Source organism: Zonotrichia albicollis, chromosome 3 (genome assembly GCF_047830755.1).
Source record: "Zonotrichia albicollis isolate bZonAlb1 chromosome 3, bZonAlb1.hap1, whole genome shotgun sequence".
Classification (NCBI taxonomy): Eukaryota; Metazoa; Chordata; class Aves; order Passeriformes; family Passerellidae; genus Zonotrichia; species Zonotrichia albicollis.
In genome coordinates, this window is record NC_133821.1 from 17,146,973 (window position 1) to 17,172,908 (window position 25,936).

Sequence of the window (25,936 nt, forward strand, 5' to 3'; positions counted from 1 at the left end):
ACAATTATTTTTACAGGAAATAATGTTGCTCTACTTATCTGACCTTGCAGCCAACTTCCAAACTCACCCATATGTCCATTTTTTTAACTTCTGAAACTCCTTGGGAAACAGAGGTTTGCTTTGTGCTTACACTGGTTCTATTTTGTCAGTCACAAAGCTCCCATTTGATGGGAGAAAAACATTGTAATTTCCACTTTAGTAAGACTGCAGAATCATAGAATGGTTTAGGTTTAAAGGCCTTTTAAAGACCATCTAGTCCACCCACCCTGCAAAGAGCAGGGATACCTTCAACCAGATCAGGTTGCACACTGCTTGACCATAAATCCAGAAATGGGAGCTTTAATTTTTTTCAAAATTTTTTTTGCCTGCAGAGGTGAGGGCAGCCCTGAAACACTGCTGGGCCTTGGGAGCAGCTACCCCTGTGAGCACAGCCACAAAAATCAGCCCCTTCCTGCACTGCCTGTGAATAACTTTATTCCTATAATCAGGATTAAGTGGGGTGGTTCTCACATTCCAAGTCAAACACACCTGAATTCCTGCACAGACCAACAAAATATTTTACTTCTTATAAGTTTTACTGCCAAAACACCCTTATTATAGAACCACATCTTCCTAGTGAGGAGAGATGCACTGATTTACCAGGTAAGATATGAATGCACTCTCCCAGGAGATTTATTTAAAACTCTGACCTATCTTTTCTGTGACTCTGTCAGAACAAAAGACCCGAGAACACTTCTCCTCCTTAAGAAGTTCTATTTTAGCAGGGTACAGCTCAGTTTGAGGGAGGCCAGCAATGGACTGCTCCATGCTTTTCTCCTCTTGCTGTGGGGTTCACACTGAGCTCAGGAACTTAAAAAACCCTTTTTTTAATACCTACTTTAAAACACTATTTCTTGAATAAATCAAAGTTAGAAATCCCATAGGATTAACATTCTTAGGGTTTAACCTGGAACAGAATTGTTAATTAGATGTTAATATATTTTGATAAAATAATTTACATGGCCCTGAGTTAAATCCTAAAAATGTAAAGATAGATCTTTTACTGGCCCTAAACCAAGTAAATTGATCTTGTTTGGCAGGCTGCTAGTCACAGACTACACACAGTGGCCCACCAGCTCTCCAAAGCAGCCCAGGACCTGCAAACTATTTCATTTGCTCAGGGATAAGGCAAAAAAGGATGCAGGTAACTGCACTCTGTGAAATTATCAGACAGGGAAAGGTGTGGTAGGGCATAAATCCCTGAGAGAGTTGCTGTTCTAATGCACAAGAAATAACTTGCTATTTTCACAGTCACAGCTATAATTTTATTCATTGTACTTAGCAGAAAAATGCAATAAAAGTACCTTTAAAATGGATGCACTCCTGAAGGAATTAAAGCATTTTCATGATTGGTAAATTTGTTTTAGAGAATTTTATAGTTATCTCTCTTTGCAATAATGTCAGCTTGCACTAGGGTGAAATCAAAAATCCATCATGAAAATGTACTTTGAAGAACTTGGTCCTAATCTTCAAGCCTCAGAGTTGGATTTTTTGTTTATTCACCCTCTAGGGAACAGACAAAGCAGAATAAACTTCATATTCTTCTGAGTATGTGTTCTCTCTCACAGCATTCATTTTCACCACTTTAGTCCCAGCAGGTCACTGCAACTTTGCTGTGTCTGAGTTTCCTGTACTGGATGAAAATACATGTACATAGAGAATTCCCCATCATAAAAAAGTCAGCTGTAGAAGGGAGGGAAAAATATCCTTTGAATTCCCTCATCTAGAACTTCTGAAATGCCCCACAGCTGGTTGTTACATCTAGTCAATTGCACGAGTGCTGGCAGCAGCCTGCATCATGATTTGACAACCTCTGCATCAGCTGTGGGACTCCAGCACCTCTTCCACTTTCAAGAATAAAGAAATAACATTTTATTATCTTTATTGTCATCTGTGTGTACATTCTACACTTAGAACAACTGATCCAGCTTTTGTTGTGAGGTTACACACATGACTGCCCACATCCTCACATATACTACAAGTGTGAACTCATAGTCAGAATATCATCTTTAAAAGGTAAAAAACCCTACTGCCAACCCAGCCAAAAATTTTTTTCTGATTGAAGGAACTTTTAAATCTACAGGCATGCCTGTTTGAACCAACACCTTAAAAACTCCTTGTGCAGAACAGATTTGATTGGTATTTTACAGCAATGCCTTCTGTCAAGGAAGCATCTAATGGGAACAAGTTACTATATGGACTCTAATGTAGCCTGCCACATTTTTACTAGTGTTTTCAATGTCCACACAAGAAATTGCCCATTAAATTTATAGACCAATTTTATGCTAATTATACTCATTACACTCTGTGAAAAAACTAGGTAATTGGGTTGTTGTACTTCTATCTTTAGAAATAAATTAGAATTCCTGCTTAGTTAGAATAATTTAAAATGTCTGACTGTGCCTGTTCAAAGCATCCATTAACAAATGCTGGCTTCTACTTGACTTCCCACTGCATTAAACAGGCCGTTTCTACACACAAGACAAAGCAGCTAATCAACTGGAAGTTGAAAATAAATATGCAGGGAGCAGGCACACAAACCACAGTGTTAAAAAGCATTTGCCTTATGCCAAGATTCATTTGTAAATTCATCAAGTGTTACACTAAGTCATGTTGATGCGCTTTCAAGATGGTTAACTGCTCGAAAACAATAATATTTACAGCACAGTTCACTGGAGTTATTCAGCAATATCCAACAGCAGGAACTGAACAAGTAGGTGCACGGAACCATTTGGATTGCTGCAGCACTCAGGGGCTCTGGGGAAAGCTGCCCATGGCAGGGGGGAGGGAACTAGATGAGCTTTAAGGTCCCTCCCAACCCAGGCCATTCTGTGATCTAACTCTCAGATCTTTTTTACAGGGGCTCTGATTTCAATTCTCAAAACTTCTAAAATTATGCACAGTCTCTATGTGGCTCTTCAGAGGTCTGGGAGAGCCAGTATAACAAAGCCAAGCAGAAAATTCCAGAAAGGAGTGTAGGGATTGAGTGTTCATATTTTCTTCACAAATATCTTCATATTTGTGAAGATTTACTCACTCTCTGCAGGGAAACACCTCCCTGCACTTTAGAAGCCTTTGTGTTGATAAACCTGAACTCTTCCCCAAAGCAGAACAACTGAGTCTGCTCCAAACATAGGCTAATATTATTGTCTCACCCTTGTTTACAATTTGTAATTATGCTACAAATTTTTTAATTGGTTATAGTTTCTTAATTTGGTTATAGTTGATTTTTATAGTTTGATTTTTTCATTTGGTTATAGTTTTTATTGCTTGTAAGCTATTTTTCTATCTTAATTTTGGTGAGGCATTTTTTCAGCAAGGCTTAAGTTTCTTGCTATTATCTTAATGCTATATCTTTGGGATGGAATTTAATTTAGAACTCTGTGCTTCGCTATCTTCTAAGGGATAATAAACTTTTACCAGCCACCACACTGTAAAGCAACCTGAATAGAGATTCAATCACCCAATCCATTCAGTGCTCAAGGTTCCACTTTCCTTACAATGAAGATTCAGTGAGTCAGGAGAGGAAAAGAACACACACGGCAAAAATAAACAAAAAGAAAATTGTACACATCTACTTGGAAAGCTCCCATATAAATAAAAGAACAGATGTTTTCATTTGTTTTGTGAAAGGTGGTAATCTAAGATCAGTCATCCATGCATCAAACCAGTGTTCTACGTCTGTTGACTCAACAGGGCTGTGACAGCACCACAGCTCCTCCTGAGAATGCTTTCCGAGCTGAATCCTGGAGGCAAAATCATCTGAGGAATGCTTTGTTTGAGATGTGATTAACAAAATCTCTTGGCAGTAGCTCCAGCTCAGCTATTCTTTTAGAATTTCAGAAACAATTATAGGTTAAAAAAAAAAATCACAGACCAAAAATTCAGGTCTGGACAAGATACTACGCAAATCTCTGTGAAGTGGATACTGAGTTCTGACTGGCTTATATTTTGAATTTAGCTACCTATGAAGTTCAGCATTAGTTTACCCAGTAAAGCTTACTATAGCTGCTGCCTCATGTTGGGAAGGATGAAAGTTTGACAAGAAAGCCTCACAGATATGTGTGCTTGGCAGAAAGATTTTTGAATGTAGAATCTGAAGAAGGAATAGAGATGGAAGCAAGTTTTGATATGGAAGAAAAGAATTGCTGAGCTAGTCTTACTGGATAACCAAGGAGGCAAAGGGTGTGTTAGTTAGAAGGAGTTTTCATGTATGACTTAGAGCAAAGGATAAACCCTGAAAGGAAGAGAGCACAGGCAAACAAGCCTGCCAATATTGCAAGTAGAAAAAAGGTCTCAGAATTTTCCACTGCAAAAAAACTGAATAACAACTTTAGCTTAAACTGTAACGTACTAACTTTTAGTGACTGGAGAACAGTAACATGAATATGGTAATTACAGTGGTTATGACAGGCTATAGATAATAGTTAAGCTATAGATTGGTTCTACTGTATGAAGATGCTCAGCAAAGGAAAGTACATAATGCACTGTAACCTAAACTCAGGGTCTGCAGGCCTGCCTGCAGCTGGAGCTGAGAGCTGTAGGCACAGCTCTGTCACCCACCTCCCTGGGCTGCTGTAACCTCTTGGATGGAATAAACTGCATTTTGGAGAGCCCCTGGAGTCCCACTTCCCTCATTTTGTCTCTTACAGCCTCAGAAGTCTAAGACTGGGCATCCTGCTTTTGAGTCAGAAAAGAAATTGACTGGGCATACAATCACCAGATCTGAAGTGGTACTTGATGAGAATTACATTTTTAATTACAGAGGGGAAAGCAACTGACAATATAAGTTCTGCATCAAATTAAAGCAATCAATAGTTCTAGAACTGGAACAAAGTAATAGATCTTCATAAAACTGAAAATAGAATACATCATTGATGGGCTTCTCCTCAAGCCAGGTCTTAAGAGCTCTCAGAGAATCTGAGATAGCCCAGCTACCCTGAATGGCATAAAACTAGCAGGATGGCTTCTGAGGTAATGTTGGAAACAGAAAAAGGTTTAATAAAAGACAAAATAACAAAGCTCTTACAGAGAAAAACCGAGATGGGGACAAGAGGTTCTTGTTCCTGCTAAAACACCCCACAAAAGCAATTATGTCCTTTGTTCTATTCCCTTTCCAGTGAATTACCTAGGCAGGACCTCCTGGCCTCTGTCCAACAGGGCAGCCCCAGGTCTGAGGTGAAGTCCACAACGTCCTATGAGGTGCCTTTGTACCAGACTGGGAGAGAAACCTCTGGGCTTCTTGCCTTTTTAAGAAGACAAAGGATAATTTAGTCACTCCATCAACAGGGGGCACATTCCTACACATGGTCGAAAAAGAAATGGGAGACTTCAAAATATTCCTTATGTAATTTTTGGTAAGAACTGATGCCTCTGGCACCTGAACGCTACAGCAATACCTACTTTGTGAAGACAGGATGATAGTATGGCCCAAAAAATTGGCATCACATACAACAACCTGTGGCTCAGATTAGGGAGAAAACAATTCTAAGAGGAAAAAATTCCAGGGAGAAAAAACCTTCAGGGAGTACAATGATTCCACTACTAACAAAAATTTTTAAGTTACTACTTCTTATACCTGTTACCCAGTAGATTCTCTCAGTCAATTGTTCATTTTGCCTAGTATTTCCACAGATTAAGTGATATTTTAATATTAGGGTCCCTTACTTTAGATGCAAAAATTCAAGGTTAGAGATTCAAACCACTTAAACCAATGAAAGTGCTGAGTAAAACAGTAACTTCTTTTATGTTGTAATTTGGCTAAAAATGTGGTATTTTATACAAAGGATCATAGAATGGCTTGGGTTGAGAGAAATGTAAAATGTTGCCTTGTTCCAACCCCCTGCCACTGGCAGGGTGACCTTGTGCTAGACTAAGTTACTGCAAACCCCATCCAACTTGGCCTTGAACATTTCTCCAGGGATGGGACATCCCCAGTTCCCCTGGGCAACCTGTTCAAGGGCCTCACCACCCTCACAGGGAATAATTTCATCCTATTCTTTCATCTAAACCCACCCTCTGTCACTTTAAAGCCACCACCCTACACAACATTAAAAAGTCCCTCACCAGCTCTTTTGCAGCCCCTTTAGTACTGGGTGGCTGCTGAAATGTATCCAATGTATTTCTGTAGTTTTGTCATCTGTGAAACCAGAAATTATACCTGATATATATTATGTAGAGTGTATTTGAGTAATGAAACCTCCCTATTTTATGATTTTTAGAAAATTCGCAAATATATTTTAATATATTCTGGCCTATCATGAACAGTTTGAGGCCAAATAGAATTCCCCAGTATTCATTGTTCACTGCTTCAAAATAAGGCTCCAAACAGGAACACTTTCTATGGAATTTGTCTCTTTCTTTATCAACATACCTTGTACTCCAAGACACAGCTCCAAATGGGGAAACCTACATAGAGCACAGGGTAGCAAAAAATCCTGGACATCAGCTGCTGTGATAGCAATACAAAACATCCAGTACTGAGAGGGTGTTTTCTTAAAATCTGCAGAGATTTTCTGAAAATGAAGATAACCATCAGCCACATGAAATAGTAATCAGGCAGTTATCAAGAGACCCAAGATGGGAAAGAAAAATCATCTAAAAAAAATCAAATATAAAAAGCCCTAACACTTCTAACAGGGAGAAAAATAAGCAGTGAAAACCTGGTCTGATAGCAAGAAAGTGCCCCTGGCACCTCAAACTCTGTGGGTGCCTGAGGGAACACCCTCCCCTGGCAGTGGGCTGAAAACACAGGGCTCAACAAGCACAGGACACTCCTGGGGTGTCACTGTCACAGACATCTTTTATGAAAAATCCTTTCCTTAGAATTTATTTCTCCTGAGAAGCTGACAGACCTCAGGAACAAAATGTAAACATTGATTATCTGCTGCTGTAGAATGCAACAGGTGCATCTGTGATTGGTCTCATGTGGTTGTTTCTAATTAATGGCCAATCACACTCCAGCTGTCTGGACTGTCTCAGTCACAAGATTTTATTATCATTCCTTTTCTATTCTTAGCCAGCCTTCTGATGAAATCCTTTCTTCCATTCTTTTAGTATAGTTTTAATATAATATATATCATAAAATAATAAATCAAGCCTTCTGAACCATGGAGTCAGGTCCTTGTCTCTTCCCTCATCCTGGGACCCCTGTGAACACCACCAGATGTCACCTTTGGGGTCCTGCCCAACAGCTGGGTGCATCAGAATGACAGCAACAGCCCAGGTGAGAAGGCAGCCACAGCCTCCACACGTCCTCGGGTGATGGATGCACACACACAGGAACACATTCTGAGAGGGGGGCTCACACCACTGAAACCTCCTGCTAAAGGGACAGGGGAGAGCATTTACCTGCAAGTTTGAGGGGGGAGCCTGTCGGGGATGCTACAGGAGTGATTTTAGGTATGTGAAGCTGTTTACAAAGGTTTTGTAAGGCTCCAGTAGTCATTCATCTCTTATATTGCTGCTATTAATCCTGCATGTATAGTTCATGGACTAACACTTAATTACAAGCTATCAATAAATCAACAAATCACTTCAATTTTAACTTGATTTAAGTAAGGCATGAGCTGTTTTCCCCTTACAAGCAGCAAATGAACTCCTTTGGTGTCTTCTGCTTCACTCTTACATGTAGCCTTCAACTAAACTTACCTATCTCAGGTTTTGATTTTTCTTTTCCTTTTCTTTCACCTGACAGCATCCAAGATATTCAGGACGTCACAGCTGCTTCAGTACTCAGTGATTCCAATCAAAGGACTACAATAATTGCACTTCTCAAAAATAATGGCTCCAAAACTTGGGCAAAAATGAACTACATCTTTGAAAAGTGCATATTAAATCTTTGGGTTAGACAAATGGAAACTTAAGAGGTTTAACATACATGCTAGCTTTCTAAAAAGTGGCTTCTTAAGCAAGATGCTCTAATGAATTTAATCCCTGAGATCAAGTTTTTGCTTCAGAAAATTCCAATTAAACACCATATGAAAGCTTGGTGTGTTTCTCCCCCTGCAACTGAAAGCTCAGGTGTTAGCTCCCAGTTTTTCCAGAAAACATTAAAAGAGTGTAATTCATATTTTTTTTCAACAGTGTAAAGAAATACAGCTAAATTTAATTTCTGCATGGTTCACTTCTGTACTTCTGCTGATGACATTTTTTTAAATTAGAGGTAATGAAGAATCCTCTCTCATGTTTTAACTTCACAAATTCTTAGTCTTGAAAGAGCAGGATCTCATTGCTTTATCCTAAACAGACGAATAAAACTAAACATTGACAGATCTTGTAACCAAAGACCAGACCAAGCCTAGTCACTGATCTGTGACTCAAACTCTAAAATCAAAATACTCATGTTCGTTAAGTGCAACCATGCTTCTTCTAAACTTATTTTTATTTTATTTATGGGCTCCTAGCTTTTGATTAATCAAAATAATTATCTCCTTGAAATCTTTTCTCATTCTGTATTCAGGAGAAAAATATTCTGTATTATGCATAAAGCTTTTTAAGTTAACTAAGCTTACAAGAGACATTACATCACCTTCACAACCACTTTTTAGTAGTTACTTGCTCTGAAAAAGCTCTCAGCACACAAAGTACTAGGCTAGCAACTGGCAACCATGTTCTTCATTACCATTTTAGAAAGCCATAAAGACTTACATCTGAAAAAGAATGAAAATGGTTTCATTAAAATGAAACAGGAGCCTTGTGACAAAAATATCTCTTCATAGTAAACTAAGTGTTTTCAAAGTTATTTATTCAAGCAACTAGTAAAAACCAGAAATAACATAAACCTCCAAGAAAAAACCCCATAATTGCAGTTAAAAACCCCCAAAAAAGGCAGGTATTCAAACACAGACAGGGAAATGAACACCTTGCCTGCCTGTTACATGTTCCCTAATTCCAACCCACATTCCACCAATGCCATATTTACTACTCCTTACTTTTATTACTCTCCAGACCTTTTTCAAATTAATGGGATATTTACACCTTTTTTCCCCCAAAGTGCTAGGAGGAAAGCTACTCATCTTTTCTCCCTGTTCAGATGATGTTTCCCCACTACCAAAACACTTTACTATTTATGTATGCCATCTATGAAACATGAAATCAAAGCACTGGAAATCCTTCCTTTTCACCATAACTCCAATACTTAAAAGGAGCACAGTAGGAGCACTTCTCCAATTAACATTTACTCAGCACATTCCACCTCCTCATTCCCCTAACACTTCTGAGTCACAACCACCAGCTCAAGTGACTGGAAATTAACCTACTAAAGCAATGATTTATAAAGTTACATTAATTTGGCATATAACTTCACAGAAACCTCTATCTGGGAAAGCAGAGATTCCTCCAGAAACACAGGAATTTTATTTAAGCCACACTGGAGAGTGATGCAGTATCATGTACTGAGCCCAGTGATGGAGTATTAAAAAAAACCAGAAGCTTGTATTAGATTTAGTCTTTAGAGAGCTTTAAAGGTTATCAGACCATTTAGTGCCTCTTCCCCTTTTCTCAGCAGAATTATTGTTCTTTTCTAGGAAAAAGAAAAATGAACTCATTTCCCGCAAATAATTAGGGGTTAGGCTTGCAAGCAAAAACAGGACAGAATATTGTTGCCCTCCTTCTCATTATTTGTACCTTCTCTGCCCATTTCTTATTCAAAGCCAAAGCTTGGTCAATAAAATAACCCCCAAACCAGGACCTTGCAGATGGGAAGAGTTCTGCCTACCTGGCCTGCTTGGTTTGTGCAAAGTTTTGTCAAACTCCACCTGGTGGATCATCTTGAAAAAAGCTTAGGAAATAAAACGGCTTTAGCTCCACCAGGACTGATGCATCACTCAGATACCAGGATAAAACTTATGGAACTGTGTATCTGGTTGTATAGACTTCATCCTTTCTGTTTATCCCCAACTCTATGAGTGCTACAGCCAAGAAAAATCTCTGGGCAGGGATTTTTTCTAAACCTCTCATATTAATGGGTCATAGTTGCAATTAATATCAATTTCTTGTAATGCAGTTATAGACAAGAAAAGTCATAGCTCCATGGCACAGCTAAAGAGAAAATTACTCTTCTGGCTCTTTAGCCTCTGAGATAGAAAAGTACAAAGTGATGTGTAAATGCAGTTTTCAACTAGCATTTAGATAAAATATCACTTCATTATTCAAATCTCTTACAGTAACTTTTGACCCATATTCCCAACTCATAAAAACCATAATAATTAGTATCTTTGTATTTGCTGATAGTTTCTCTTATAGGAAGTCTCATAAACACACCTTTACTTTTATAATACACTATTATTTACTTTTATAATACACTATTATTTATTATGATCTACTATCCTGGAGAAATAATTCCAAAATGCATTCAAGACACGTAAACCATACCTGGAGCAGCCTGTGATAGTGAAATGCTGAAAGAGCCATTATGTTTGAAAATAGTAAATTTAACAAAAAGTTGAGAGTTGAATTGCTCTCTCATAGACTTGAGAAAGCAAAGTGCTCAACTATTTATCCAGAAAGAAAAAATTAACACCATTTCACACAGATAATGCTGTGGCACAATACAAAAAGCTCTATAGTGCATACTTTATTATCATTTCAGGATGTCATCACTAAATAAGCACAAGTGAAGACTGTCTGCAATTAAAACTTTTATAGAAGTTTCAAAACCATTATTATTTCTGAAGAACAATTATTTTTTTCCTCTTTTAAGAAGTCCTTCTATTTTTGCCAGGTCTCCAAATGAAACTGTTGCAGAACCTCGCTGGGCTGGTTTTGCCTAGGGGGAAAAAAAAACAAACATAGGGCTAGTTTTAAACGAAAATATTTTGTAAAAAGCTTTTAAAACATCACTTATTTAAATAGTAACTTCAAAGAGAAAATAACATTGCGTTGACATTACCTGTGACTCATGGTATTTCCAGCCAATCATGTAGTAGATCTGAAAGGTGGCAGGTACAGAGCCATTGCTGTTCCCATACATTTCTGCTAGGGCAGGAAGGGAGAGAAAAGATACAGGATGTCAGCCTTAGGAAACACTCAGAACATCATATTCTTCATAATCACTCCTGGTGAAAGATTTGGGACAATAAAAATGTCTCACACTGGTGCATCAATACAGTTCAAATCCTGGCATTATAATTAAGGTTAAAAATAGCTTATGATAATGGCATTTTGTTCTCAAGTATTTGGGGTTTTTGGTTTTGCTTTGGGCTTGTTTAGGTTTTTGGGTTTTTTTTTTTTTTTTTTACAAAAAGGTCAAAAAATACAGAAAAAATGTTCTTAAAGTCATTTTAGATGAACTCATTACTCTCAAATACTGACCTTGGTATATAGCAGCAGCTGCCAGCATTGTCTCCCTGTGCAGCAGAGGTTTTCTATTCCAGGAGCAATTACTCTCCCCCATACCTAAAAATATGTTTTAGCTTTAAGGAAAAGAAGATATTGCACATGCCATGAGTTAAGTGCCATGCACTAAGGACACATTCTTATAAAACCAAAGCACAGAATCCTCTGCTATTCACTGTAAGAGAGAACACACCACAGATCATTAGGTGAGTTTCTTATGTGTAAGAACCCAAAACTTTTGATTCCTATGCTTTGCAATTTACAGTTTGCATTGCTAGGAATCATTTCAAATTATTCCTTCTTCAGCCTGAGTCTTCAAACATTCAGGCTTTTAAGGATAACTGATTTTAAGAATGAGTACAAAGGGTTTATTCAGACACATGACTGTACTGTTTTAACAGATAATAATTAAAATTACTAGTCCAACAAATTTAAAATACAAAGCAAAGTAACCACAATTCTAATCTTTTTAATCACTTACTACATCTGAATATTTCTGCTCAATAAAGGTCGCCTTTCCATTAAGGAATGGCTCCATACAGCTCTGGATCCAGATAAGAAATGCCCTGAGCTGCTGTCAGTAACAACAAAGTGCATGTGAATGACTGCTTTACAATCCATGGAAAATGCAATCAGAATATTAACAAAATCATTACTCAATTGTTGGCTGCTCCTCAGCATATTCCAAATTAAGGATATATTTACTCTCATTCCAAAGCAGCTTGCTGATTGCCCTGCTAATTAGAAAGGCACACAGGAAAAGTCAGTGTGTGGGATATGGGCTTCTGTCTCCCTTTTAGGGCTTTTCTGCACCTTACACTGAACAGGCTCATGCAGAACAGGAACTCCAGGGAGGCAGAACATTCACAACAGAGCATGAAGTAGCAAATCTTTGACTTGTGCTTCCCAACACAAACCTCCTGACAGGCATCATCTCCTGACTCACTAGACAGCAGGAAAAAACCTTAATGATTCCCCTGCTGCATATAAAATAAGATTTATTGTTATTTTTTAAGAAAGAAATATCTTAGTGATGAAGATGGTGAAACACTGGCTCAGGTTGCCAAGAGAGGTGGTGGATGACCCACTCCACACACCCACATCCAAGACCAGGTTGGGTGGAGCTCTGAGCAGCCTGATCTAATTCAAGATGTTCCTGCTCACTGCAGAGAGTTGGACTAGATGGCCTTTAAAGGTTCTTTCCAACCCACACTAGTTAGTCTATGATCTGGAGTTAAGAAACACACAGTAAAACAGTTCTGTGTCTGGTCCACTGATACAGAAAATATTTATGTTTCCACAAAGAATATACTTGCCTTGTAAGTCTTCCATAACCTCAAATAACCCTGGGTAGTTCACTTGGATTTCATCAGTATCCTAGAAGAATTGAGAAATTCGATTTTAAAGCACATCAAACTAAACCAACAGCATTATTTCAACCTTGCTGTACTCCCAAACTATCCCCTGCCCATTATTGGATTTGCAGGGTTCCCAGACAAAGAAAGGAATGATGAATCTGACTTTATGTTCTCAGAAGGCTAATTTTATGATTTATATTTTATGATACTATATTATATTAAAGAATATTAAACTAAACTATACAGAAACGATACTTATAGAAGGCTTAAAAGATACTAAAGAAAACTTGTGTCTCTTTCCAGAGCCCCAACACAGCCTGACTGTGATTGGTCAATAAGCCAAAACAATTCACATTAAACCAATGAAACAATCATCTGTTGGTAAACAATGTCTAAACACATCCTAAAGCAGCAAAACACAGGAGAAGCAAATCAGATAATTATTGTTTTCCTATTTCTTTGAGGCTTCTCAGCTTCCCAGGAGAAGAATCCAGGGCAAAGGGATTTTTCTAGAAAATATGACTGTGCCAGCCCATGGCAGGAGGGTTGGAATTAGATGATTTCTAACCCAAACCATTCTATAATTCTGTTCATCTGCCTCTTCTGCTCAAATCATGTATTGCTAGGAAGCATGTACTACTTGAACATTTCTAAAAAGTTTTGCTTAGTAGCTCAAATGCAATCAAATTTTAATTTAAATGCCATTATTTTCTTCTTGTTTTTAGAAGAAAGAGCAAGTGTCTATGATTTTTTCATGCAGGTCTAATATTCTCTGACATTTCTTCAAGAAAACCATCCAAACTCTACTGGGCTATGAGCCAAAGATACACTTCAGTGTACACTACAGTTGGTTCCATTAATTACCACATAGCCAAAACCAGTGGCAGTCCAGGCTATTTCTGCAGCCTGTTCAGTGAGGTGCAGAAGGAAGCAGTTTGTCATTACTACATTAGCAAACAGTGATTTTCATATTCCAGCAGCTCTGACATTCTGGATTATTCTTCCTGATGGCTCTCTTCCTTTTAATTACCACAGTGAGGGTGTTAAAGCCAGCCCTGGAGAGGAGGTGTCCCAGATCAGCAACAGCAGTGAAGGGTGACACGTGAGGAGAGAAGCCCCCTTCCCTCTCCAGCTCCGCCAGCTGCAGGGAGCAGCGCAGCTCGTACAGGGTGTCCCCCCCAAACATGGCTCCAATGAACACTCCATTGGGCTTCAGCACCTGGTGGATCTGCAACACACAAACACACACAGGGCATGGCTGGGGATCACATTCTCTGGGCCTGGGAGGAGCAAAGAAGGATCAAAACAATTCTTATTGCATTTACTGCTCCTGCATTGTTCACAAGTGGAATGCATCATGGAAGATGGTTTACCTGAAGGGAATTGGCAATTGGATTCTGGTGTGTTTTGATTAATTGACCAATAGAATCCATTTTTTGTGTGTGTGTTTTGGGACTGTTGACTGACAGTCACGAGATTCACATTCTCTGAACCTGGGAGAAGCAGTGAGAGAGGCAAAGAATGGTCAAAACAATTCCTATCTCATTTACTGCTCCTATGTCATTCACAAGTGGAATGCATTCTGGAAGATGGTTTACCTGAAAGGAATTGGTAATTTGATTCTGGTGTGTTTTGATTCACTGACCAATGGAATCCACGTGTGTGTGTCTGTGTGCATACGTGTGGTTTTGTGTCAGGACTGTCGGCCGACAGTCACAAGATTCACATTCTCTGAACCTGGGAGAAGCAGTGAGAGAAGCAGAGAATGATCAAAACAATTCTTATCCAATTTATTGCTTCTGTGATGTTCACAAGCAGAATGCATTGTGGAAGACTGTTTATCTGAAGGGAATTGGTAATTGGATTCTGGTGTGAGTGTTTTGATTCACTGACCAAATGAGTCAACGTGTGTGCGTGTGTGTGTGTTGGGACTATTGGCCAACAATCACGAGATTCTGCGCAGTTGAGTGCTTGGCAGATTCTATACTATATTACCTCTAAACTTGGCAGGACAAATGTAATATAGTAAAAAAAATAGTTAAAAAAATTAGTTAGCTTAAAAAAAATTAGTGAAAAAAAAAATTTCTGTCTTAAACAAGTATTTACTTTATTCCAATACCAAAAAGTCTCGGTCAATGCAAGTAATGGCAAGTGCTAACCTCGAGTATTAAAAAACAATTTCTTACCTCTTTGAAAGCTTTAGGAAGGTCATTCACCCAATGCAAACTGAAATAAGAGAAGTGTACATTTTACAATTTCAGATTAAATCAAAATTAGGCAATGCCAGTAACTACCTAATTAGCTAAGTAAGCTTCAGGAGCCAAAGCCACAAACTGATTTCCGAAGGTGCAACCATGCTGAAACACCTTGAAACTGATACCAAACAAGAAGAGAAGCTGATCTACGTAGCACTTTTATTTGGTGAGAAAACAGAAATCCTGGACACTAGTTTGCCACAATGCAGGAAAGAGAGAAGCTCCAAGCGTTTTAAGGAAATCAAACAAACAAAACAGGAAGAAATACCAGGACAGCAGTTTTTTGTAGTGCATGCTTGTTGTTGTTATATTTCTAGAGTCCCAGCTCTCAGGCTACCACAGCTCTCAGCAGTCCTATCTTCTTGTTGTTATCATATTTCTAGAGTCCCATACCTTCTGGGTGGTTTTCTCACAAGCAGCTCTTCACAGCAATGCTGCTTCTTCATCAGGGCTCCTCCAAGGCTCTCCCTGACCAGCCAGCCCACTCCCTTTTATCCCAGTTATCTTCATTAGCCACAGCTGCTGCCCAATTAGAACAGCTAGGACTGGGGCAAGGCCACTTACACAATACATATGTTTCACTAGGACTCCTACTATACATGCTCATATTAACTATGCAAGGACTTATTCCTTTCAATGGACTAGTAATCCTTGTTGGATTAATTTTCTTAAAGCTACTCTGAAGAGAACATTATTAACAACTTAATCAAAACAAAATAAATAAATTATGAATACATACCTTAAGCTGCTGACAACAAGATCAAATGTATCTTCTTTGAAAGGAAGGAATTCCTCATCAGCTACAACCTTGATCGTTGGGATTTCAGATTCTATAGCATTTTTCTAATGTTGGGTTGGAAGAAAAACAGCTCATCAAAACCTCACTTCTTTTGCTTCCCTGGATTACAGAACTGAAGCACTTTAGCATTCAAAAGGCTACTTACTAAAGCATTCTCTGCGATATCAACTTGAATAAGTTTTTCAACTGTTTCCTGAAATAAAAATTTAAAAGTCTATTAAATATGCGAATTATTCTGTAAATGGACATAAGTAATTTTTTTAGCACACCTATTTATAATAAATTAGCAAGAATCCTTCCCACTCTTGATAGAAGCTTTATATAAAGCACAAAGCTCTTTTCCCACCCAATGTGGCACCTGCTCCCAGGGAGAACAGCTGAGGCAGAAGTGTTTACAGAAAACACACTCTGCAATTTTAGACATAAATTTAGTTAAACATAAACCATGGAAGCACCTTTACTTACAGAGTGGTTCATGAATGGTAAACTGTCAATGGCTTCAAAGCCTCCACAATGACACTTATCTTTAGCAACTAACTGTGGCCAAGAGGCACCAAAAAACCAGGCATATTCCTACCCAAAACTAAAAATTAATTGTATCATAAGAGATAATTTTCCTTACACATTTGTCCAGTTTTCAGCAGCACTAAGAACAGCCTTTACAACACACAGCTTTGAGCTATAACTACAGGTATAGGGCTGGGGGAGAGGGGAAGATTTATCTAATCAAGACTTAGATGAATGTTTTAAGTTGTGACAGAGCCCTGTTTGAAAGGAAGGCACACATATGAACTTCCTTTAAACACCTGTAAGTATGAAGAGACAGTACCTTGGTTAAGTGCTGAGCTATGTAACCTCTTCCAGAGCCAACATCCAAAGCCAGAGGAAACGTTCTAAAGGATAAGATCAGCGATACATCACATAACCAAGCCTTGAAATATCCTTCATTTTAGACTATATTTAGTTTCCCCTGCTAACCTCTAAGGGCCTTACTGAACTCAGCCCACCGAGCATCCTTTTGTGGTACCTCGGGGAAAGGGCTCAGCATGGAGCGATATCCCCGGGGCTCCTGTCCCCTGGGGATGAGGGGAGGGCTGGGGACGAGGCGGGGCTCACCTGGTGATGTCAAACACCCGGTCCGCGATCCTGCCGCCGACCTGCGGGGAGAGCCGGGGTCAGAACCACAGGATCAATGAGGCTGGAAAAGACCTCTGAGATCACCAAGTACAATCTATTAGTAACCAGGACCTTGTCAACGGTGAGAAAATGGTTACTCACTTTTCATAATTTAGAAAGGTTCATTAAACCTTATCAAAAATACAACACAAGACTGAATTGAGAAAAAGGTTACAGCGCTGGGAGGAAAGGATTTTCCCCACCCTATGCTCACCCACACAATGAAGGTTTTCCCTTTTTAACCCTTTAACCCCTCCCAAAGTTCTGTCCATCAACCCCTTCATCCCTGGAGAAAGGGGTGGAGGGGCGGAGATCTTTTCCTCAAATCCTGATTGGAGCTCAGATGTCGCCATAGTGACAACTGACCCTCTCAGATGTCCCAACTCCCGCTGTCTCTTGATAACCACGCGAGGGGGTAAAACATAACTATAAATCTATAAAACTTTTCTTAACCTATATACATGCTATTTGTCTGTTAATTGTGTATAGCAAGCGTCCTAAAAAAATATCTGTATTGTATAAGTGGCCTTGCCCCAATCCTAGTTGTTCTAAATGGGCTGCAGCTGTGATGTCCTTAATTGGGCAGCAGCTGTGGCTAATGAAGATAACTGGGGTAAAAGGGGGTGCGTTGGAGGAGCTCTGACGAAGAGGCAGGAGCAACACTGCTGTGAAGAGCTGTGTGTGAGAAAACCACCCAGAAGGTATGGGACTCTAGAAATACGATAATACCAATATAACATCAATAATTGTGAGGGTCAATCATCGCATTGCTTATCTATCACGTTAAGTAAACCATGGCACCGAGTACCACGTCCATCCTTTCCTTAAACACCTCCAGGGACCACCACCTCCCTGGGCAGCCCATTCCGCTGACTGATCGCTGTTTTCTGAGAAGAAATTCCTTAAGTCCAACCGAAACTCCCCCTGGCAAAGCTTGAGACCATGCCTTCTTATCCTGCCGCTGGCTACCTAGGAAGACAGACTGACCTCCACCTGGCTACAAGCTCCATCCAGGGAGTCACAGAGATTGATAAGGTAACCCCTAAGTCTTCTTTTCTCCAGGCTGAACACCCCAGCTCTCTCAGGGTCCTGTGCTCCAGCCCTGCTGCCCTCCTCTGGTCCCGCTCCAGCTGCTCAATACCCTCCCTAAGCTGCGGGCCCAGACCCGGCCCCAGCACTCGGGCTGACCCCGGCCCCGCACCTCCTCCCGCAGGTAATCGCACTTGGCGGGCTCGGCCTGCAGCGCCGCCCAGTTCTTCTGCTTCCGCTTCAGCCGCCGGTCGAACGGGTTCAGCGCGCCCGGCGAGGCTCCGGCGAGAGGAGGAGGATGAGGAGGAGGCGAAGAAGCGGCATTGGCGGCGGCCCTTGGTGGCAGCGCCCAGAGCGAGCGGCACCATCGCGCCCGCAGCGCCGGCCGCGCCAGGCCCCGCATCGGCCCGGCCTCCGCGCCCCTCCGCGCCTGCGCTCGGGGAGCCGGGTGTGTCCCGCCGCGGCCGCCGTAGCGCCGCCGGAAGGGGCCGTGCGGTGAGGGCGGCGTGCGAGCAGCGCCGAGAGAGAGCGGCCGCGCCGGGCACGGCCGGTGGGAGCGGAGCGGCGTCGGGGCTCCTCCCTGCGGGCGCCGGGCACGGCCGGTGTGAGCGGAGCGGCGTCGGGGCTCCTCCCTGCGGGCGCCGGGCACGGCCGGTGTGAGCGGAGCGGCGTCGGGGCTCCTCCCTGCGGGCGCCGGGCACGGTCGGTGTGAGCGGAGCGGCCTCGGGGCTCCTCTCTGGGTTCGGGTGTGGGGGCTGAAGGCGTTCTGGCGCACCCGGTGCTGCTGGCGGGTTGTAGCTGTGGTGCGCACTGGGTTAATCTCGTGGAAGGTCTAGTGAGGAGTCACGGAGGGGATGTGTCTGCACCTCAGGTATATCATAGAATGTCCTCGATTGAAAAGGATCTTAAGCATAGTTCGAAATCCCCTCCCATGGCTCGGGGCACCTTCCTACCAGGCCGGGTTGCTCAGAGCCCCATCCAACGTGGCCTTGAACATTTTCAGGCATGAAGAATCCGCAGCTTCTCCGGGCAACCTGTGCCAGTGCCTCGCCCCATCCTCACAGGGAATAATTTTTTGTTCCTATGGAATCTAAATCTACCTTCTCTTAGGTTGAAGCCATTCCCCTTCGTTCTGTTACTCCAGCCCCTTGTAAATAGGCTTTTTCCATCTTTCTTGTAGGCTCCCTTCAGATGGAAGGCCACCATTAGGTGTCCTGAAGCCTTCTCTTCTCCAGGCTGAACTATGTTAAATTCTCGCAATCTTTTCTCATAGGAGAGGAACTCCTGTTATCTTGGTGGTCTCTGCACTTGCTCCAACACCTCCATGTCCTTCCTGTGTTGGGACCTCAGGTCTGGACACAGCACTTTAGGTGGGCTCTCACCTGAGCAGAGCAGAGGGGCAGAATTCCCTTCCTCACCTGCTGTCCCTGGAGCTTTGGGCACAGCCCAGGGCACGGGGGATTTCTGAGCTCCCAGTGCAGCTGGCAGAGCAAAGATTTGTGCCTGAGACCGTGGTAGGTACAGGATTATTTGTGGCTTGTTTAAATCTGCTGCTGCATCAAAGCCAACAGGCTGCTAAGTTCCATCAGCCAGAGATGAAGTCATTGTGCCACATGGTGCTTGTCAGGTCACTTCTGTGTTCAGTTTGGGTTCCTGTACAGAGCAGATGTGGTCAGGCTGGAGAGGGTCCAGAGAAATGCCGTGAGGATGGCCAAAGGACTGGAATGCTGCCATGTGAGGAAAGGCAGAGAGAGCTGGGTTTGTGCACCTTGAGGTGGAATGGAGGTTCAGGCGAGACCTCATCCTCACCTTCCAGGGTTTAAAAGGTGGCTACACAGAAGCTGGAGACTGTGTTTTTCCAAGAAGTCAAAAGCAAAAGATAAGGGGTAATAGGTACAAGTTATTCCTGGAGGGATTCCATTTAGATGGAAAATTTTCCTGAAGGAGAACATTCAACCACTGGAAAGATCTCCCCAGGGAAGTGCTGGATTCCTGTGCAAACCCAGGGTACCAGGAACATTTCTCTGTCTGCTCTGGGGTGCCCTGACCCCCAGGGCAGCACTGACTTTGACCTTCACTCATGGAGAAAGGCCGGAATCCACAAAAGTAGAGAGCAGTGTAGGTGTATCATCACTTGGTGGGGAATTGAGGTTTTGGGATTTTTAGTATGTTGTGGATGGAAGTGAGATGGAGGGCACAGGGTGCTGTCCTGGGCTGCTTCTTCCTTCTTCTTGGGTTTGGGTGGCATTTTGTAATTGAATGGAAAAGTCCACACTGCAGCTATTTGGGATCAGTTATTGGGTTAAAAGGGAAAATAATCAGAGTGTCAGTTCTCAATTGGGTAGTTTAGCTTTAAAGACCTTGTGACAAGAGATGGTTGGCGATGCCTTGCTAATGAACTCATGGTTGTGAGACTGTTTTACTGATAAGAAACAATAAGCACTTGAGTCAGAACATGAAATACCATCTCAAGTGCCTTCAATCCAGACACAGAGACACCAAGATTCCCGCTTACAAGATTTGGCAGGACAGAGGGCTGGGCCATCTTGTATATTCAGTACTTTTGCCAGGAAATGTTGGGCCAGGGAATCTCTGAGGTCCCTTCCAACCAGGTGGTGTGTTGTGGTGTTCTGAACGGTTTTTAGGGTGAGGCAAGAGATGAGAATTTGATTTTAAGTTTTCAGAAGGCTGATTTATTATTTTATGATATCATACTAGAAGAAAATGATATATTGAATCTATACTAAAGAAGGAGAAAGGAGATGTCAGAAGGGTGGATAAGGATGACAATAAAAACCTGTGACAAATCAGTCTTGACACAGCTGGACTGGAATTAGTCATTAAGTAAAAACAATTCACATGGAACTAATCAAAGATGCACTTGTTGGTAAACAACTTCTAAACCACATTCTAAGCGATCAGATAATTGTTTACATTTTTTTCTGAGGCTTTTCAGGAGAAAAATTCCACAAAGGGATTTTTCATAAAATATCACAGTAACAGTGGCGTGTGATGCCATGAAATTGCCATACGTGCTTTCGGAAAGAACTTCTTAGATATAGGTTAGAAATCCAGCTTTGTTAAGGTTTTTCTTAATGAGAAATGTTTGGGGTTTTTTTTCCATATTGTAGATGTCCAAGTCTTCAAAAATGTCATCGAAGATGGAGGAGATCCTGAGCGATGGCCGCTTCAGCTGCGTCGCGAGGGACCCCAGGTTTTGGGAGATGCCTGAGAAGGAGCGCAAAGTCAAGATTGACAAGAGATTCCGAGCCATGTTCCATGACAAGAAGTTCAAGCTGAAGTACACAGTGGATAAAAGAGGGCGCCCTGTTAACTACAGCTCTGCAGAGAACCTCAGGAAGTTTTATGCATTGTCAGAATCTGACTCTGACCTTTCAGAAAGTGAGAGTAAAGAAATCGCGGTAAAGAAAAAAAAGAAAAAGAAAGTTAAAGGAGAAGGAGATTCTGCAAAGGCCCCTGATGGTGACCTCCCAAAGGTGGAGAGCAAGAAAACCCAAAATGGGATGGACCAAACATGTGAAGCAGTGACTAAACTAAATGACCTTAAAAAAGAAGGAAAAAGAAGTAAATCTAAGTTCAGCTTGAAAGAGGACTCCGAGAAACCTGTGGTGGAAGGTGATCCCTCTCAGGGAAAAAAGGGCCTTCCAGCCAAAGGGGTAAACAAGCAAGGAGGAAAACCCATTTCAATTCAAAACAAGGAAAAGTCGTCACAAAAAAGTGCTACCAAGTCAGTCAAAGCTCCCAGGAGGGACCACTCCTCAGGAGGGAAAATAAAAGAATCAGGTTAGTTGTTCAAATAACAAGGAGAATTCAGTTGTGTTCATGTGGATGTTGATACTTTTGTTTTATCCATGGAGGATATTTTGCAGGATTAGTTATAAAATAGCTGGCTGACTCAGATTCAGTGCTGCTGAAGGATTGGAGTTGGTCAGCTCTGTATAGAATCAGTTCTGATTCTTCAGTAAGATTGTGAACATCCCAGTCCTTTTAATTATTGGAGCTGAAATTGTTGGTTAGTTAGGAAAGTAAAATTTGTAACAGCATATACACTGCTGTGTTTATCAAACTGAACAGCAGATATATGAACTGATACCAGGAAGGCACATCACACCTTGTGGACTGAAACTGTAAACATGGCAGCACTGAGCCATTAATATTAGGGTGATTAGAAAGAGCAGGCTTTAGAAGAAAAACTATTTATATTGCTTGTGCACGTGTATAGTCTCCATTATTAAACAGATTTCTACATGTTGGTTCTGTAATATAAATAAAATAGCAAAATATTTAGTTGCAGTGGTGATTGATAGTACAATTGTGGGCCTAAAGAGTAATTAAATTAGATCAGACCAGACAAACAAAAGAGGAAATGCTGATATTTTCTGTACTTTGCTGCTGCATCGTTACACCTTTCAGGAGTCCTCTAAATAGGTATGAAAAGCCCTGAAGTTTTCCTTTTTGTAAAGGGTCATGTGTAATTGTAACATAAAAATGTATCTAATGTTTATCTTTCTGTGCTCAGACACCTGTGACCAAAGTGTAAAATGTAAAAGCCAGTTAGAGGAAGAAGCTTCTTCAAGTGAAGATGCAGAATTGGAAGAAGAGGAATCAGAAGACGGTGGAGAAACGGGCGAGGAAGAGGAGCCAGAAGATGAAGAGGAAATGGGTGAAGATGACAGTGATTCAGAAGAGGATGAAGAGAGTGACAGTGGGCCTGATCTAGCCAGAGGCATAGGGAACATTGACACGAGCTCAGAGGATGATGAGGATTTAAATGAGCTCTTTCCAAAGGAGCCGGAGATCGAGCACTCGTGGCGTGAGCTGGATAAAGATGCCCCTCGTGGAGATGAGGTATGTGGAAAGCAACTCTCAGAGTTGCTTTTTACACACTTAGCATGTAAAAACTTTGAGGTATGGAGCAACTTTCCACTTTGCATGTGAAAAGTTGCTCCGTTACAGACTCAGAAATGTTAGGAGTTCATTATAGACCATCATGCATGGAACAGTTTGTGGAAGTATTTTTGATAAAGGCTTTTAGTGACCAAATGGAAGTGGTAACGAAATTGTCTGGCAATGAGAGACTTGAGGTTTTCACTGCTATCTCCTCTTCCCTAAGCACACTTACCTGTACCTGTGGATAAGCTGTCTACAGGTGAAAGGACAAAAAAATTGGAGCCTTTCAATAACTGCAGAATTTAAATAGTACTGCTTGTTACTTTTGCTCATTATTCATTTTTTTGCACTTTTCAAAAATTTAGTTATTTAACTTGTACTTTAAGAAATTAAGGCATCATGAGACAGTGAAATGGGAATTTACAACTAGCACAGTCAGTGTGTAAAGAAATCACAGCACTCTAGTGCTGTCACAATAGTGGCAGTGATTGCTCCTGACACTAACAATGTTCCATGTTAACAAAATCCTAAATGATGTTGTCACTGCAATTCTAAATCTGTGATTGGTGCAGTCCATTCTGTGGTGCTTCACTATTTGTCATTTTTATGTGCTCTGGTTATTGATGCTTCTCATCTTTGCTGCTTTAGGTGCTAAAAAGTCACTACAACAATGCTGCTTTTATTTTTTTCATCAAAGTTTATTGCTGACTTAGATTTTTACCACTGAGTTCTGGTAGAGAATTGTGTATTCCCCACAACAGTCAACAACTAAACCTATGGATTTTATGTTCTTTCAGATTACAAGTAGATTGGCTGTTTGTAATATGGATTGGGACAGGTTGAAGGCTAAGGATTTGCTGGCTCTATTTAATTCTTTCACACCCAAAGGAGGAACGGTGTTTTCTGTTAAGGTAAGGACTGGTTTCTAAAAGGAGTGCTGACTTTTACTGTTAAAAGAATAGACTACAAATAAGAAGCAAGACAGTACTGCGGAGAACCAAAAGAAATATTAATGTGTTTAAAGAGAAACTGTGTTGCAGTTTAACTTGCTGTAACAGGCATGTATTTGGCAGAGTTAGAGGCCAAATCTGTTGATTTCTTGTGTTTATGAGGTTGGCCCTCAGTGCTGGTTTTCTCTAGTAGGAGGCTACACTTCCTTGATTAGTTTAATATTCAGTGCTCTGTATGGCAGATAACCCAACCTTAGACTCAGCCTTAGACCTTATTAATAAATTACTTGTATTCTGGCCAGTTAAATTATATTTTTCCATTATTAGTGTCTGCTTTAGCTCTTTGAGAAATTTTAATCAGCTACCTCTTTCTGAAAAGGGCCACAATGTACAATGAACAAAGTCAGGGTTCCTGGTGTTCTTCATCTGCCTCAAAATTCCTAGCAGGCAGTTTGGTTTTTCTATTGCCTTTTCCATAAGTTAAAATTAGGAAACTATTAAAGTTCATGGAATTGATCCCTTTACTGATGCTAAATAAAAACTGTGAAGGGTCTAAGCGTGGAGAGATTTTTTTTTTCTTACCTAGTGTACATGACACCATAGTTAAAAAGTTAGTTTTCTGTTGTTGTATCTGTAGATTTATCCTTCAGAGTTTGGAAAAGAAAGATTGAAAGAGGAAGAACAAAAAGGACCTGTGGAACTGTTTGATCTTCCAGAGAATACCACAGAGGATGATGGGTATTAATTTTTATTTTGTCTTCAAATGAGAGATATGTTTAATTCTTAGTGGGAATCCCAATTCAACTCCTGTTTCCAGGAGTTCGTATGTGCTAGTGTCCTGTGGACACCTTAATTTTGTAGTTTTTTTTCAAAGGTTGTTTTATAACAGACACTGGTTCATTATCAGTGCATTTTATTAAATGCATGATGATGAAACTTGAGAAGATTTGCTTTTTGATATGAGTCCAAAATTTTATGATGTAGCTCATTAATAATCAATGGAACAAATTCGTGGATAGCTTAAAAACCAGCATTTCTCCTCTACAAATTGTCATTTGTGCACTGAACTCCCTTTAGTGCTCCCTGCCAAAATCCTTAGCTGTGAATCTGCAGGGACCTTGGTCCAGGAATTCCCAGACTGAGATTTCCTGTGTGTCACCAGCAGCAGCCCTGCCCTCCTGGGCTGAGTTCCTCACTCCTACCATTGGCCTGGCTTCTTCAGGCATGTCTTTTTTGTCTATTTTTAGCTTTTGTTCAAGATTGTGTTAATATTTTTCCAGAAATTCCAGATGTTTGGCAGCTTGATTGGGGCCATATCTGTATAATCCATCCTGCTGGACTGCCCTGTATTTTGAAAATCTAGATGCTTCTAAAATAAGGGCAGATCCCTTTGAAGACATTCTCTGGTGCATCAGGAGAGTGTAAGGTGGATGTTCTGAGGTCACCTGCATTGTGTTCATCAAGGTGCATCCTGAAGTGTTGGATTTCCTGCTCAGTGGGCTTGAGAGCATCTGGAATCCAACAGAGAGAAATCCAGGTATCCCAGAGGTACCTCAGTGTTACCTGTGCCCTTCACATTCACTGAACCTCATCCCTGTGACCTTTCAGTGGAGTCATGTACAAATTTCACACTTAAAAAACTGTCTGAAATAATCTTTTTTACTTGAAGAAAACTCAATACTGGTGGAACTTTGTGCTGTTCAACATTTCATCTTACAAGATTAGGAGAGTGGTTGATTGGTGCATATTTTTAATGAGTTGAACTAAAAGATACTGTGAATAACAAGCTGTTGAAGCCAGCTCACCTGCCTGGTGTTTTCTCCACTTTTGCAGGATTTATAGGGAAAAGCTGCGGGAGTACCAGTTCAAGCGGCTGAAATACTTCTATGCAGTTGTGGAATGTGATTCTCCTGAAACAGCCAATAAAATTTATGAGGAGTGTGATGGACTGGAATTTGAAAGTAGCTGTTCTTTCATAGACCTGAGGTAACTCCACTGATGATGTTTTTGCACATTGGGCCAAGGAGGGTGAATTAAAGGCAGATTATAATAATTCAGAGTAAATATTACTTTATTCTGTAA

At 40.9% G+C, this 25,936-nt stretch overlaps 2 protein-coding genes across 4 annotated transcripts in view; one reads left to right on the forward strand and one right to left on the reverse strand.

The window, feature by feature from the left end:
• Positions 1-10,577: 10,577 nt before the first annotated feature.
• On the reverse strand, positions 10,578-18,396 carry NDUFAF5 (NADH:ubiquinone oxidoreductase complex assembly factor 5). The gene is made up of 11 exons (XM_005488502.4): positions 18,166-18,396; positions 16,905-16,945; positions 16,618-16,681; positions 15,934-15,981; positions 15,729-15,832; positions 14,921-14,960; positions 13,765-13,962; positions 12,693-12,753; positions 11,353-11,436; positions 10,931-11,013; positions 10,578-10,807 (listed from the first exon to the last, which is right to left on the reverse strand). Exons 1-11 carry the CDS (start codon positions 18,394-18,396, stop codon positions 10,721-10,723), a joined length of 1,041 nt encoding a protein of 346 aa, XP_005488559.2. The 3' UTR covers positions 10,578-10,720.
• Positions 18,397-18,456: 60 nt separating this feature from the next.
• The window catches only part of ESF1 (ESF1 nucleolar pre-rRNA processing protein homolog), a 30,350-nt gene continuing 22,870 nt past the window's right edge, over positions 18,457-25,936 (forward strand). Inside the window, exons 1-6 of one of the 3 annotated variants that reach the window (XM_005488503.4) lie at positions 18,457-18,591; positions 21,125-21,797; positions 22,534-22,862; positions 23,702-23,815; positions 24,492-24,592; positions 25,688-25,840. In XM_005488503.4, coding sequence (XP_005488560.2) covers positions 21,125-21,797; positions 22,534-22,862; positions 23,702-23,815; positions 24,492-24,592; positions 25,688-25,840 — 1,370 coding nt within the window. In that variant the 5' untranslated portion in view covers positions 18,457-18,591. Of the gene's footprint in view, positions 18,696-21,124; positions 21,798-22,533; positions 22,863-23,701; positions 23,816-24,491; positions 24,593-25,687; positions 25,841-25,936 lie in introns of all 3 variants that reach the window. The other 2 variants (XM_014268170.3, XM_074536854.1) reach the window with 2 other exon arrangements.